Genomic DNA, 14,515 nt, shown 5'->3' on the forward strand with positions numbered 1-14,515 from the left:
AGTTGCCCCTTTGCGCCTGCGTGGTCCGGGCCGCTTCACGCCTCGCTTCGTAGCCCTGCGTTCTCCTCACTCCGGGGCCTGAGCCCAGGGGCGCGATACCTTGGTCCAGTGGGGCGCGCCAGAGGAGAGCCGGGACAGGGACGGGGCTGAGGCAAGGCAGTGGGGGAAATGGATGCGAGGTATCATTTATTCTCTTTTATTTAACTTTAAGCAGGGCTTGAGCAGAAAGAAGAGCTCAGATGAGTGAGGCAAGACCAGCATCAGGGCGTTCGATTCTTCCAAGCCTCCCCGGCGACCCGTCCCAGCCCAGAGGGGCTTGGAGTGGCCTGCCACGCCAGGGGAAGGGAGAGTATGAAAGGCAAAACTTGGGACCCGAAGAGTAATGTGACTGCAAAGGGACCCTCCTCGTCGGGCACCCCCTGCAGATGGGCGCATAATAAATACACCTCTGGAGATAGTGATGGAAACTGAGGCCCAATAGATGGAGAGAAGAAAGGGAGGATGAGGCTTCTTGTGGGTTGAAGAGGCAGAGGGTACCTGGAGAGAGGTTTGGCAAAGGGAACCAGGAGTTTTCCTGAGTGGAGGAAGGCTTCGTGGACTTCTGCCAACAGGCAGGATGATTCTCTCAAACTGCCGCTAGATGGTGGTGCTGTTCTGGAAGCATTCCAGTGGGACCCAAAGCAGATCTAGACAATGCTTGGCATTCCCTCCCCGTTAAGAATTTGGGGCTGGATGAGGGATAAAAGCAAGACATTCTACCTCTTTAACATCCATGAAATCAAAGTCTAGGGGGTGGGAGTGGAAAAGGAAAAGGGAGGAAAGGAGTCATGAGCTGTCAAACCCAGGGTTCCAGTCAAACCCAGAAGAGGCTTCTGTTCCTACCCATTCCCTGTCATTTGTCTAGTCAGCTCTTGGCTGTCTCCAATATGTACCCACCCTGGTTTTCCAAGCTCAGAGCCACCTTTTATAACACAATCACAGTTTCACAAACCCCAGGAAGGTTCCATGTGGAGAGAGGCTAAGTTTCGCCCTTGCACGGGGGATTATGACACTCAGAATATCCCCTTGGTGTAAATGGAAGACACCTGAGAAAAGGGAGAAACTCTGCTCAGTGAAGCACAGGCATGCAGATACTCTGATGTTTCACCCTCCCTTCTCCAGCTCAACCTTTTTTCTGCTTCCTGTAAGGACCTAGGTATTCCGCAGATCTGCCTTGACACCCAGGCTTCCAACCCCCTGTCGTAGCTCCCTCACCACTGCCCCCAGGTCAGAGATGTCGTGGTCTTCTCACATCCACCCTCCACTGCCCGCACGGCTCTCACCTGCACTGTAGCAGCTATTGTAGGCCCAGTCCGGGTTGGAGGGCATACTTCTTATACACCGGAATAGAGTCTCCTGCCTTCCCTGGCCCTCCCGAGACACCACCTGACCCATGGTGAAAGTCACATCATGAAACAGGACCTGGCAGGGAAGGGAGGAGATGTTGAAAAAAACAGGATGGCATGGCTCATTTCTGGACAGTCTCAGGAGCCCTGTCAAGGGAGCCAAGGGATGAAGAAGGGTCTTCCAAGTTTGGTGTGAACAGGGGTTGGGAACCCTCAGTATCGGGGTACACAGGCTCAAGACTCCAGGCCCCCATGTGAGGCTCAAGGCTCATGTTTGGGGTTACCTGGCTGTACAGCAGATAAACTCCAGCATCCCAGACTCGAACAACATATCCTTGGGCCTCCAGGCCTCTCCCACGCCTAAGAGCTGGTTGCCACATCACCTCTGTCACATCAGAGTCCTCTGGAGGTAAGGAGTGTGGCAGTCAGGATTTCTGTGCACTCTCAGACTCTTTTCACCTCTAAGATTCTCTTGGGCCCAGGTGCCAGCCCCAAAGTTCCCAGATCTTGCACCCTTCCCAAAAGCCAATATATAAAATTGTGCTCACCCTTGGAGGTGATGTTAATGGGAACAAGGTGCAGCACTGAGTGCTTTCCTGAGGAGAGAAGGAGGAAATCTCAGCAGTGCCCACTACCCCAGTTGCCCTGTTGTCAGCCCTCCACCCTCACCTTGACTCGGGGTAATAATCTCCAAATCCCCATGCGGCTTGATCACCTCCCACCCCTGCGGCACCCCGGAGGCCTCACTCTTCTGTTTATGGGTGAGCACTGCTCTCCTTCTCCGGGATCTCTCCCGATTCTCCCCGGCTTCCAGGGCATCAGGGCTCTGCTCACGGAAAGAGGGTCAGGGTTAGGCTAAGATGCAAGGGTCCCAGACAGCCGTTCTCCCCAGCCCTCCCCTGACCCAGGAATGCCTCACATCTCATGCACCTTTCCCTAGCAACCTGAGTCTTGGTGCTGGCTGTCCTCCAGGATCTGTTAGGTACAAGAAGCATTAATCTTTAACAGTTTCCTTTCCTGGAATGGCTGCTCCCTTGACCTCCAGACCTGGGACCCTCTCTTGCACCCACTCGAAACTTTGCAGACTAGGAGGCTGAAACCGAGAGGCCCACAGATGGCCCTGCCACCCATCTTTCTCTCCCAGACACCCCTCTCCCCTCACTCACCTGCTCCTGGAGGCTCAGCCATGGATACCCTTCCCCCTTCTCGGAGGGCCCTCCAGTCCTCTGCAGCCGGGTCACCTCTCTCCTTAGGGTTTGCAGCTCTGTCTGTTGGGTCAGCAGAGCCATGGCACAAGCCACAGCCCCCAGAGCTGCCCCCCAACTCAACCAGAGGGCAACTGAGAGTGCCGGCTCTCGGACCGGGCCCCCCATGTCTCCCGGGGGCCCTTTGGGGGCTAGCAAGGAAGGAGATGAGGCTGGCATGAGCTGGGGACCCTGCCAACAGCTGTGGTCTCAGGAGTGGGGTGGCAAGGAGGTGGCGGAGAGGGTGGGGGTGCAGGCAGTGGTGCAGAAGGGAAGAAGGGCGTTACGCAAGGGAGAAATAAAAAGGAACTTGAGAATAAAAAGGAGGGAGGAGGAAAGCAAGCTGGGGGCACTGTTGGTGCTCCTGGCACCCCGCTATGGGGCCAGTGTTGTCTTGAGACCCCTCACCCTCCTTCAGCCTCAGGAGAATTTGGTGTCAGTCTCTCTAGGAAGGACGGGGCTGCCAGTGACACCCAGGAGGAGCGGCCAGAGCACAGGAACCCTGGGGCGGCCCCAGAAGTGGGGGAGGGAAGGTTGGTTGGCTGTGGGGCATGGTGCCAGGAGCAAGGATGGAGGGACAAGCTGGGCAGCGTTGAGGGTCAACGGGTGAGGGTGGAAGACCCTCTGGCTCAGGCACGGGAGAGATTTCTGGGGATGTCTGCTAGGAGTGACTGCAGGTGGCAGAGGAGGGGAGGGGGTCGGTGGGAGGAGAACCAGGGTCGCGGAAGCAAGAAACCGTCTGAGTTCTGGGGTTAAGGCCAGGCCGGGTGTGTTGGAATAAGGCCTGCACTACTCCCTGTGCTGAACTTGGCAAGCAGGACTTCCTGTTTCCCGAGAAAAGCTCTTACATAAGGCTGTGGACAAAGAGAGAACGAGACAGCCCCAAGCACCCTACCACTGTAGGATTCCTCCCCTGGACCCAGGGGCCCAGATTCCCGTGTTCCTGGGCCTCGGGGTCCTTCATATTGACTCTGAGCCCCCTTCCAGACCTGCTCCCACCCCAGATCCCAGCCAGGGCTTGTGCCAGCACCTGCTGAATGTCCTGAGGCTGCCAAGAGGAAGGGCCCCTGCTCCTCCCAGCCAGGGATTCCCCGCAGGAGGAGGCCCGCCTCCTAGGTAAATGAGGCTGCCCTGCTGGACCTTGGGCAGAGGATTGATATTTTTCCTGGCAGTTTGCCTTTCCACTCTCTGCTTATGCCTCAGGGGTTGGAGGCATGCAGGTCCCCACTCCCAAGCCGTACATCACCCTGGAATTCCGGGTGTCCTGCCCCCGACTCCCCAATGCCCAGACACCCTTCCCCTGGCCCTTGGCTACACTGAGAATGTCCCCTAAGCCCCAATAAAGAGAGAGACCATGACTTATTCTCTTTAATATCCACTTATCAACATTTTGTCACAATAATAATAAAAATAATATCTGTTTTAAAAATCCACAGGGAATTATCAGGGGAGGAGCTTGTCTTGGTCTCTGACCCCTCACAGTCGGGAACTCCTGGCCTAGTCCCAGTCTTTCTGGCGTCCAGCCCCTCTTAGTGCCTGAAGAGGGGTATTCAGGACCCATCCTTACCCAGAGTACAGTAAACCCAGTGTCCTGGGGGGCTGTGGCCAGGGTGGGGAGCCAGGAGATAAATGGGGGCATCAAAAGATCAGGGGTTTGGGAGCTAGAGAGGTGGAGGACCAGAGGTGGGGGGAGTTGTCATAGTCAAATGGGAATATTTATGTGGCATGGAGAACACGTGAAGCCCTGGCAGCCTACAGAGGGAGGGGCAGATCTGGGGGGAGGAGCAGCTTAGGGTGGGGCAGAGGGGACTGGGGTGCTCGGAGAGCTGTCGTGGGGAGCCGGCAGCCTGGGAAAACCACCGTGAGACCAGGGCCCCTCAGTGAACTTGGAAGAGTCCAAAGTAGGTGAGGAAGGGGGCAGCCTTGAGATGGGCCCAAGGGAGTGTGCGGATCCGCAGGGAGGACCCTGGCCGCAGGGGCAAAAGCCCAGACACCTGGCAGAGACGGAGCTGGGGCCCGAGAGAACTCGCTGCCGTGGCCGAGAACTCTTCCAGGCAGCGCAGGGCCAGCGTGTCATCCACCAGCAAGTCCAGCTTCAGGTAGACAGCCTTCCCCTCATCAAAGTGCACCTGGGGGGCAGGGGAGGGAGGGTGGAATCTAGGGCTCTGCTTGCCCTCATGTCCATTTCAAATCTCCTTAGAGACCCAGGTATCCTCTCCAGCCCAAACCCCAAGCTCCCCCTCCCCACCTTTAGCTTGCCCCCACTCCCTAAACCAAACCCTTCTCCCTCAGTTCCTGCTTTACCCATGGAGCCAGGTGGGGCTTACCTGACAGTACAGGTAGTAGAGCCCAGCCCGGGTGACTATAAATTCCCCGCTCTGGCGGTCATAGCGCAGTGGGTTGGAGCTGTTGATTTTGGCCTCCTCCCAGCCACTCACCGTCCCGTCCACACCTGAATGTGGATGTTCAGAGATAGGGGAAAGTCCCTTTACAGGACTTTCTCACACTCCCCAGGGACCCACTGAGTTTATAAACCTTTGGGGCCCACCTTACCCAGAAGATACATAGACGGCTCAGGGCAAGGGAGGAGCCAGGGCCTGTGGAGCCCATAGTGTAACAGGCAGGTACGACACAGAGCAAGTTGTCACCAGTCACTTCTGGGGAGAAGAGTAGGTTTGACAAAGTGTGGGGGCTTTTATATTTTGTATCTATATTGCTTGCCTCTTTTACTTTGAGAATGTATACATACAGTACTTGAATCATACACCACTTGAATTATTTAAATGAAAAATAGTAAAATGGTACCCAGATGTCCATCAACGGATGAATGGATAAGGAAAACTGTGGTATATTCATACAATGGGATATTATTCAGCCATAAAAAAAAATGCTATGATGTGGATAAACCTTGAAAACATTATGCTAAGTGAAAGAAGCCAGTCACAAAGGACCACATATTATATGATTTCTATGAAATGTCCAAATAAGCAAATATATAGAGACAGAAAGTAGATTAGTGGTTGCTTAGGGCCGGGGGGATGGGGAAAATGGGGGTGATGGCTAAACGGTACAGGGTTTCTTTTTGAGGTGATGAAAATGTTCTAAAATTACTGTGGTGATGGTTGCACAACTCTGTGAATATACTAAAAACCATTTAATTGTACTTTAAATGGATGAATTGTATGGTATGTGAAGTATATCCCAATAAAGTCATTACCAAAAAAAAAAAACCATCTAGGCTAGGGTAATTGCAAATTGTAAAGAAGATAAATAATAAAATGACAGAGCAGAGTATCAAGTGGTTTCCCAGGTCCTCCACAGGCCCCTTCTGTCTCCTCTCCAATTTACTCTCACACATGCCACCAATTCACAAGACTCCAGCACTCTAGCCCTCTTCCTGTTCCTGCCATGCGCCAAGCTCATTGTCCCTGCAGAGCGTTTTACTGCTCTTCCTTCTTCCCAGAACACTCTCCTCAGGATTCCTCCCCTGCCTGGCACCTTCTGTCAGTCAGGTCTCAACTCCTCTGAGAGACCTTCCGGGGCCACCTGGTTTAAAATAGCCAGTCCCAGCCTTGCCTCCGTTAATCTCTTCAAGTCACCCTGTTTCTTTCATAACAGCCACCAACATGGGAAATCATCTCGTTTATTTATGTATGTGATAGTTTGGGGTCTGACTCCACCAAGAGGGCAGCGACAGTGGTCTTATGCACCACTGTATCCCGGCGCCTGGAGCTGGGCCTGCTCTGAGTGGGTGCACAGCAAACGCTGATAGGAAGATGGAGGGAAGGAGGTGAACATGGCCAACAGCGCTCTCTTTGTTTGGGTCCATAGGCCACTCTCCTAGGCCTCACTGGCTACGTCTCAGCCGCCTGGGCATCTGCCTTCCCCAGCCCCTCATCCTCCACCAGCCGCAGGACTCTGTTCTTGTTACTTTCTCAAGGAAAACATAGTACTTGCTGAGCATTTTCATTCCCACTTATGAGTTACCTAGGCCTTTACCCTGCAGACTCTGATCTGAGCCTCTAGCTCGGAGGTTTCCTGACCCTCTTCTCCCTGCTAACTGCTGCCATTGGAATAGCCCTGGGTACCCCAAACTCATTTTGACCAAAACTGAGCTTGGCCCCCCCACCCCATACTTGCTTTGCTGTCTGTATTCCAGATTTGGCTCTACCTCCCACCGTGTACCCAAGCCTCCCTCTCCTTTACCAACTGTATTCACCGATCACCAGTTCCTGCAACTTCTGCTACCTAAGTAGCCCTGTCTTGTCTTCCTCCCCAGTCTGGCCTCTGCCACTTCTCACTGGGACTCTTCTTGGCCTCCTTCCTCACTGAACTTCCTGTTTCCAATATTGTCTGCTCCAGTCTATTCCCTACACACAGCCACAGAGTGATGTTTCTAAAATGCAGATGTGAGCCTCAGAATAAGTTCCAGACTCCATTTGTGACCTGGGTTCCACATTCTTCTCCAGCCTTATGCCCCATCCTGCTCCTCTAGCACTTTCTCCTTCAGCTACATTGAGCTTTTCACGGTCCCTCAGCCTCATCATACTCTTGGCAAACTCGGGGCTTTTGCACAGGTGGCTCCTTCCACCTGGAACGTCCTTGACCCCGTGTCCATCTTACACTCATGCTTCAAGGCCCACGGCTTCTGGGGGAAGAAGTCCCCAACTCCATTGTAAAGTTGTCTTCCTCTATGCTACCGTGTACCTCTGGCTACTTTTATTATTATTCTTGTCATAGCATACTGTAATTTACAAATTTATATGCTTGTCTCCTCTCCTAGACAGTAATTTCTTGAGAATAGGTCTGAGCATTATTCACTGTGGGCACCTAGCCCAGTCCTTACAAATAGTAGGTTCTCAGTGAATGTGTGTTGAGTCAATGAATGAATGAACATCTGGGTAACTGCTAAAATAAGTGGTCCATACAGAGGGGAAGAAGGCTGGTCTGGGGCATGAAGACTAGGGGAGAGGAAGAGGGAAGGCATTCCTGGCTATGGAACCAGCTTGAGCAAAGGCTGGTTGTGCCCAAAGGACATGGTGTGCCTGGGACTGTGGTATCACTCAGTTTCACAATCATGAACCTCAAATGGACATTCCGTACTGCCTGGCAATCCTCCTACTTTCCCCCACTAAGCTTGCTTTTACACTCACCAAGATAAAGAGTTTGTACCATCTCCTCAGACCTCTCGCCCCTGTCTTCCTAGTTCTCTGGAGGACCTAGAAGTCATCAGACAAGGGCTCCCTCATCTCCCCCCACCAAAACTACAAACTGACCTGTTCCCACCTCTCCTTTGACCCTCTTGTGATGATGGGATGATGTGTCCCTCTCTTCATTCTGGAACCCCTCTCCCATCTTTTTGGGTGTGGCCCTGCAGGTTCCCCCCACCCCTATACCAGCAATCGCCTCTCACACAGACCATGTCCAGTACACAAGGACACTCTAGCTGGGATCAAATCCCGGCTCCACCACTTAGTATCATCATGCTCTCAGACAAGTTAAATAACCTCCATCTGTAAAATGGAGATGATCAGAATATCTTCCTTTTAGGACTGTTGTGAGGATTAGATGAGATCGAACACTTAATAAATGTTAGCTAATTCATATGGTATTGCTTATCACTCAAAGGACTGAACTTTTCCCTCCCCCTCCACCTACTGGCCCATTTCTCTGTTCCTGTCACAGAGAAACTTCAGGAAAGGGTTATTACTGTCTCCAATTGCTATTTCCCATTTTCTCTTAACCCAATCCATGCTGGCTTCCCTCCTAACTATGCCACTGAAACTGCCCTTGTCAAGGTCACCAATTGACTCTAGTGTTACCAAATCCAACAGTCATTTCTCTGATCTCATCTCATGTGATCTCTCAGCTGCATTCAACACAGACAGCCACATCCTCCTTCCAGAAACCGTGTCTTCTCTTAGATTCCAGGATACTACCTTCCCTGGGTTTCTTCCCCTCACTCTGGCTGCTTCTCAGTCTCTGCTGGGTTCTCCTCCTCTGCTCAACTTCTGGATGTCAAGAGCCTCAGGACTTCGCTCTTGGGACCCTTCTTTCCCTTGGTGTCTCATCCAGTCCTATAGCTTTAAATAGCATCCCTATGGCCATGACTCCTGACTTGAAATGTCCTGACCTGGCCTGAGCTAGTCTACTATGTCCAGCTGTCTGTTTGTGGAACTCATTGTTTATTATTATTTATCCACTTGTTTATGATTAGATCTCAAATTTAATTATTAATTTAAACACCTCTCAACCTATTTCTTCCCTGGTTAACCCCATGTTAGTAAATGGCATCATTATTCCCAAAGATGCCTAAGTTGAAAATCTAGAAGTCATTTCTGATTGCTCCCTTTCCCTTATCCTGCACAACCAACCCACAGGGAAGCCCTGTGTTCAAGCCACATGCTGAATCCTTCTACTTCTCTCCATCTCAGCTGCCAGTCCCGTAGACCAAGCCCTCATGTCTTGCCTCCTGGCCTGTCACATGGAAGGGCATTTCAGGTGAGGGAACTCTATGTACGAAGTCCAGAAGAGGCACATTGGTGGGGAGGGGGTGTCAGCTCAACAAGTGTGGAGAATGCATAAGGGTGTGCAGGGAAAAGAGGTTGAGACCAGACCATGGAGAGGCTGGAAGCCAAGCAGAGAAGCAATGGAATAATGAAAGTGAGGTTTAGGGGGGCTTAACTTGGCAACACAAGTGGGACAGAATAGGGAATGGGGAGAGTCTGGAATGGGCAAGGGGCTAGAGACTGGGTTTGAGGTTTTGAGGTGACAGTGCTGAGTTAGGGGGTGGGGTGGGGATGGAAAAGAAGAGCAGAGACTAGAAATATTTTGAGAAAAATGATCAGAACATGAAGACTCATGGACTATGGAGGGGAAAGAAGAGGAACAAAATCAACGGTGCTTCTTAGAGTGAGGGCTACAGGAGCAGCTGGGCTGGTGGTCTGTTGGGGGAATCTTCCTGGGTTCTGGGAGGGGAAGTGGTCTTCTTGGGGTCCCATGCCTGGGTCACAGAGAAAGTCCAAGTTTGAAAGCTGAGAGAACCGAGCCCTGAGAACTTTCCTGAACTGGCTTCTGGGGTTCCGAGGCTGAAGGCAGGGAGAGGAGTGGGAAGTCAAAATTTGAGGTCTCCTTTTCTAGGAGGCCAATGCTGTGGGGGTCAGGGAAGAGCTCAGAGGAGGGGATGGGGTCTCACCCGCCTGCGCTCCGTCCTGTCCCGGTCGTGAGTGAACTGTAAGATATAAGAAAGGGTTGGTGAGACCTGCCCTGCCCCCCTGCCACCCTTCCGCCCTGGGCACGGCTCACCCATCACCCACCTTCATAATGGGCTGCAATCGCTCTGCGAGCCCGTGTTTTCCGGCCTTTAGGTGCTGAGAATCAAGGAAAGACAGATGGGCAAAGCAGCCACCCCATACCTGAGGGGCCCGGAGCCACTCCCCCAACCCCGTCCCCTCTTAGAACCCTGGCATCCTTATTCTTATCCAGACTCCCAGCCTCAGAACCTCAGGCTTTACCTTCCTCCATAAGTAGAATGACTATATAATTTATCATCCAAATTGGGATGCTTCTGAGAACAAAAGGGGTGCTATTAATAATCACACTGAGATAACAGGTGTAAGCCAGGGCAGTCCTGTGCAGACCTGGATATATGGTCACATGGTCCTCTCATTCATAAATCTCTCTGCTTATTGGCGCCCAGGCCTCTGACTCCTCCACCTGGTCTCCATCAGGACCCCAGCAGTTCTCTTAACTCCTGGCCATCCCTCCTGTGTATTTGGGGCAGGGTCTGAAGTGAGAAGCAAGTCCATGTGATGGAAGGAGCTTCAGAGGGAGGGAGGGAATTCTAGGTTCACGTCTCAACTCACTAGCTGCATGACTCTGAACCCCTCCTTTACTCTCTGTGCCTCAGTTTCTCCATCCATATTTGGGGATAATGGTTTTTGCTCTGCCCGCTTCATGGGGCTGTTATGATGAACAAAAGCAACACTGAGTCCAGAAGCCACTTTAGACCAGCCACTATTATTCTTCCTGAGGTTGAGAGAAAGGGATGCTCACCACTTCTGCGAGGCCGAACCAGTCGTTTTAGGAAAGGCACGAGATCCTGGCTTTCCTCTGTCTGGGGATTCAGTTCCTAGGGCAATTAAGGGCAGAGCTAAACCAAGGTCTTGCCAGGGACTCCCAGAGACATAAACTGAGACTGACAGGGAGCCTGTCAGGAGACGCACCAGCCAGCAACAGGCACAGAAGTCTTAGGGAGGGACCGAACCCCTCAGCCAAGTGTGGCTGGGGCCAAGGGGAGACACGTTCCCGGGGTCAGGCCCCAGCCCTCATCCCCTTCCCAGGACCAGCCACGACTTCCCACCCACTACCGCCCCCAGAACCAGCACAGACCCTGCGAGCAATTGGCACATTACACACACGCCCATGCCATCAGCGTGCACAGTGGGTACACACCCTGCACACAAACCAGCATCCCTCTTCCACGGCCCGCCCATATATCTTATACTCCCACTTCACCCACAGCCAATGAACATTTCGTACTCAGGTGACACAAACCCAGCACAAACTTTGCCCTTACACACAATTGTCACCCTTTCTCTCTCAGATACCCACCCACAGCTGGTGCACACACATTCCCCACACACAGCTGGCACAGCCAGGGCACACCCTGCACCCTCAGCTTGCACACACTTCCCATGCCCAGCAGCCTGCCCACAGCATCCACACCCACTCACCAGTGGGTCCTGGTCCTCCTCTGCCACCAGCTCCCCCTGGGAAGGCTCCTGCTGGGAAGGAGGCAGCGTCACCCTGTCCTTCTCCACCTGACATCTCACCCTCCACCCATCTTCCTGGCCCCTTGTCCTCAGCCCACCCGGCTCCATCAGCTGCTCCGCAGACTCCGCTCCTAATCTGCCCAAGGAGGGGTGTGCAGCGGGGCCTCACCTGGGCAGACAGCGATGCCCGGCTTCCCAGGCTGACCACGACCAGCAGGAGGCCAAGGCAGGCCAGCGCCAGGCCCAGGCCCAGCACGAGCGGGGCCAGCAGGGCGGTGCCCGGCTCCCCCCGGCGCCCCCTCCGCCTCTGGCTCCGACGGGCGGCCATGGGGGCGGGGGGCTGTGCCTGCCTCACCGCCCCCCCATCCCGGGACCCGAGGGATCGGGGGAGGGGGAGCCGGCGGGCGGATCAGGCTGGGGAGAGGGAGGGGCAAGGGAAACGGGGCGGGAGGGGGGATGAGGACAGGAAGCCGGACACTGTGCGATTCAACTCCGAGCCCGGCGCAGCGCTGTGCGCATCGCGCCGATGTCGGAGCACAGGGCGATTCCCGGCGAAGAGGCACACACCGCCTGGGCGTGTAAAAGCAGGGGCGATGTTTGTGTGAGTGTGCAACCGGCCGAGATGGGGCGTGCAGCTGAGGGCTCCCTGTGCGGACGGCAGGAGAGAGGGAGCGAAAGCAGAAATGAGCAGCAACTCCACCCAGGCCTGTGTGCGGGTGGTGAGGCTGCAAGACCACTGGAACTCCTACAGGTCCAGTCCTGCCCACGCGGGATTATTAATTTAGGGCTCCAGACCAAGGCAACTAGGCAGTGTGTGGCTGGTCTTCTTATTCCCTCGGTCAACATGGTTAGGGCCAAGGCCCATTTGGATTTTTATCAGCTGCACTTAAAGACAGTACTCTCCTGTAAGTAACTGGAAAAAAGCCTGAGAACATCGTTAACATGGGTCGTGTTTTCACTTTTTTCAGCAAATCAGTTAGTAGTTGATTTAAACTTCAGCACCCTGCAGCTAGAGAGAGCAAGCTGCCCTGGGCCCTGGGCCCTGTGCCAGACACCCCCCTACCCCAATCAGTGTGTTCCCCAAATGCACTTCTCTAGAAGCACACCGGCCGCTACAGCTAATAATACGGCTTGCGTGAGCTCAAGGTGGAGCTAGGAGAGCTCTGTAAATGAATTTGGTAAAAGCTAGACCCTTTTTGCCATGTAAACGCTCATGTAAACAGTAAGCCCCTTGAAAGTTCATTTAAACTGTAATGTTCGCTTCTGCACATTTGCAGTGAAAACTGTTAGAATTCTGTTGCAAAAGTAATAAACAATAGGGTAAAGCAGTGGTTCTTGGTCTTATGGCTCTGCGCTGTTCTGCCCTCTCCCCCAACGACACTCCTGTCTTGCTGGTTTCCTTTCTGTTCTGGAACCTACTGAACTGCTTTTCTGTTTTGAAATCTCAACACCTGTTATTCCTCTTACTTGAAATGCTCAGACCACCCTCACTCCCAGCATAAGTCACTTCAAAGAGAGTTTTCCAGATCATTTTTCTAATTAGGATCCCAACTGCCCTCATTCTCTATTCTGATAACCTTTCTTTCTTTCTTTCTTAGTCATCACAATTTGTATTATATTTGGCTACTATTTCCCCAACTATTATGTATTTGCTGGTTTATCTGTTTATTGTCTGTCTCTAGAATGTAAACCCTATGACAAGATTATTCACTACTACATTCGCAGCGCCTTGTCCAGTGCTGGCTCCCCCAATATCGCTATAACAACCTGTTGATAAGACAAAGTTTATTGCTTACCTCTCGGCAGTCTGACAAGGCCTCATAGAGAGATGGAGATGCACAAGGCTTCAACATTTATTGCGACTTTGAAGTCTGGTTTAAAGCAGGTCTTTCCATGCTGGGGTAGGAGCGGGGTTGATTAGGGTTGGGTAAATGTGATCCTTTAGAAGGATCACAGATGGGCCGGCCCTGTGGCTTGGTGGTTAAGTGCGTGCGCTGCAATGCTGGTGGCCCGGGTTCGGATCCCGGGTGCGCATCGAGGCACCACTTCTCCCTCCATCCTGAGGCTGCGTCCCACATACAGCAACTAGAAGGATGTGCAGCTATGACATACAACTATCTACTGTGGCTTTGGGGGGAAAAAATAAAAAAATAAATAAAAATCTAGAAGGATCACAGAAAAATGAGGATTTTGTGTCTTAGGGTGTAAACTGTCAGTTGATGCTTTCTGTTGGAGTGTTGACGGGTCTTTCAAGAAATTCCCGGAATAAGCAACAAAGTTGATTTGCAACATTCATCCTAAATGTTAAAGTCTCTTGGAATACTAGTTATGTCAGTGAAGACAGTGGAATAGTCATGTGAATGTAGATGTGAGTTGTGTGAGGGTACATGGCTTCACTTCTCAACTTACTGCAGTGCCTTGGACATAATGGATGCTTAATAAACTTTTGTTGGTTGATTGAACCGAAAGCTCCAAGGAGACAGGGACCACATGTGTCTTCTCCTCTGGTCATACTCGGTGCCTAGTGCGGTATCTGGCAAACAGGGAACACTCAATAAATATTTCTTGAATGAATAGACAGATGGATTCTAGTGGTTGACGTTTAACATAGGGAGAAAGAAGCAGCACAAGGGGTTTTGGTGGAAAGCCCAGAAGGAATTCTGGTCATTTTCAGGATCTATATAACTTAATGGCACTGATTTAAATTTAATTTTACTTCAAACTTGTGACTTTCCTTTTTCCCTTGATACGGGGTTTCTCTGGCATTATTCTGTGCTTAATAGGCATAGCCAGGGTTATTTGGGTGCATACACATGAAATGAAGAAAAAGATGGTGCAGTAGAAAGAGATTTTCTGAGATTATTGAGCAAGAATTAGAAACAGTCAAGGAAAGAAGAATGAGATGCAAATTGGTCCCAGAGACTCTTGTCTGAGCCAGGTGAAGAACTGAAGAAAACCTGAGGAGAGTTTGTGTGCAGTTATGAGAGAGGCTGGCCCTTCTCATCAGACCTAGAGCTGAGAAAGGTCTTGATTTTTTTCAGCCGTGGGGGTCTGTCCCTGCCATAAACCCCCTTCCTTCAGGTGACCAAAGAAATCCTCAGCTGGATGGGGC

At 52.1% G+C, this 14,515-nt stretch overlaps 2 protein-coding genes across 4 annotated transcripts; both read right to left on the bottom strand.

Annotated features, from left to right (window-relative positions):
• Positions 1-180: 180 nt before the first annotated feature.
• TNFSF13 (TNF superfamily member 13) lies at positions 181-3,891 on the bottom strand. Of its 2 annotated transcripts, none has more exons than XM_004433130.3 (6): positions 2,552-3,891; positions 2,133-2,211; positions 1,934-1,981; positions 1,670-1,788; positions 1,323-1,461; positions 181-1,085 (listed from the first exon to the last, which is right to left on the bottom strand). In XM_004433130.3, the coding sequence occupies exons 1-6, from the start codon at positions 2,807-2,809 to the stop codon at positions 976-978; spliced, it is 753 nt and encodes a 250-aa protein (XP_004433187.1). In that variant the 5' UTR covers positions 2,810-3,891; the 3' UTR covers positions 181-975. The 2 variants fall into 2 exon arrangements, with proteins under 2 accessions (XP_004433187.1, XP_087296619.1); XM_087440493.1 differs by having other exon boundaries at positions 2,055-2,211.
• Positions 3,892-3,983: 92 nt separating this feature from the next.
• On the bottom strand, positions 3,984-11,971 carry TNFSF12 (TNF superfamily member 12). Of its 2 annotated transcripts, none has more exons than XM_014789557.2 (7): positions 11,573-11,971; positions 11,365-11,415; positions 10,685-10,760; positions 9,946-9,999; positions 9,825-9,860; positions 4,957-5,081; positions 3,984-4,758 (listed from the first exon to the last, which is right to left on the bottom strand). In XM_014789557.2, exons 1-7 carry the CDS (start codon positions 11,729-11,731, stop codon positions 4,507-4,509), a joined length of 753 nt encoding a protein of 250 aa, XP_014645043.1. In that variant the 5' UTR covers positions 11,732-11,971; the 3' UTR covers positions 3,984-4,506. The 2 variants fall into 2 exon arrangements, with proteins under 2 accessions (XP_014645043.1, XP_004433188.1); XM_004433131.2 differs by having other exon boundaries at positions 11,365-11,412; positions 11,573-11,968.
• Positions 11,972-14,515: the final 2,544 nt, after the last annotated feature.

The sequence above is a fragment of the Ceratotherium simum genome, chromosome 16 (genome assembly GCF_057802395.1).
Source record: "Ceratotherium simum simum isolate JZ-2026a chromosome 16, ASM5780239v1, whole genome shotgun sequence".
Taxonomy (NCBI): domain Eukaryota; kingdom Metazoa; phylum Chordata; class Mammalia; order Perissodactyla; family Rhinocerotidae; genus Ceratotherium; species Ceratotherium simum.

Excerpts from the sequence above, each read along its gene's own strand:
- TNFSF13 (XM_087440493.1), bottom strand. The coding sequence starts at position 2,809 with ATGCCAGCCTCATCTCCTTCCTTGCTAGCCCCCAAAGGGCCCCCGGGA. Across the intron at positions 1,789-1,933 it reads CATTAACATCACCTCCAAGG|AGGACTCTGATGTGACAGAG; the intron begins GTGAGCACAATT and ends CCTTACCTCCAG. Across the intron at positions 1,462-1,669 it reads TTTATCTGCTGTACAGCCAG|GTCCTGTTTCATGATGTGAC; the intron begins GTAACCCCAAAC and ends CTTCCCTGCCAG.
- TNFSF12 (XM_014789557.2), bottom strand. The coding sequence starts at position 11,731 with ATGGCCGCCCGTCGGAGCCAGAGGCGGAGGGGGCGCCGGGGGGAGCCG. Across the intron at positions 10,761-11,364 it reads AGGAGGACCAGGACCCACTG|GAACTGAATCCCCAGACAGA; the intron begins GTGAGTGGGTGT and ends TAATTGCCCTAG. Across the intron at positions 4,759-4,956 it reads TCTACTACCTGTACTGTCAG|GTGCACTTTGATGAGGGGAA; the intron begins GTAAGCCCCACC and ends CCTGCCCCCCAG.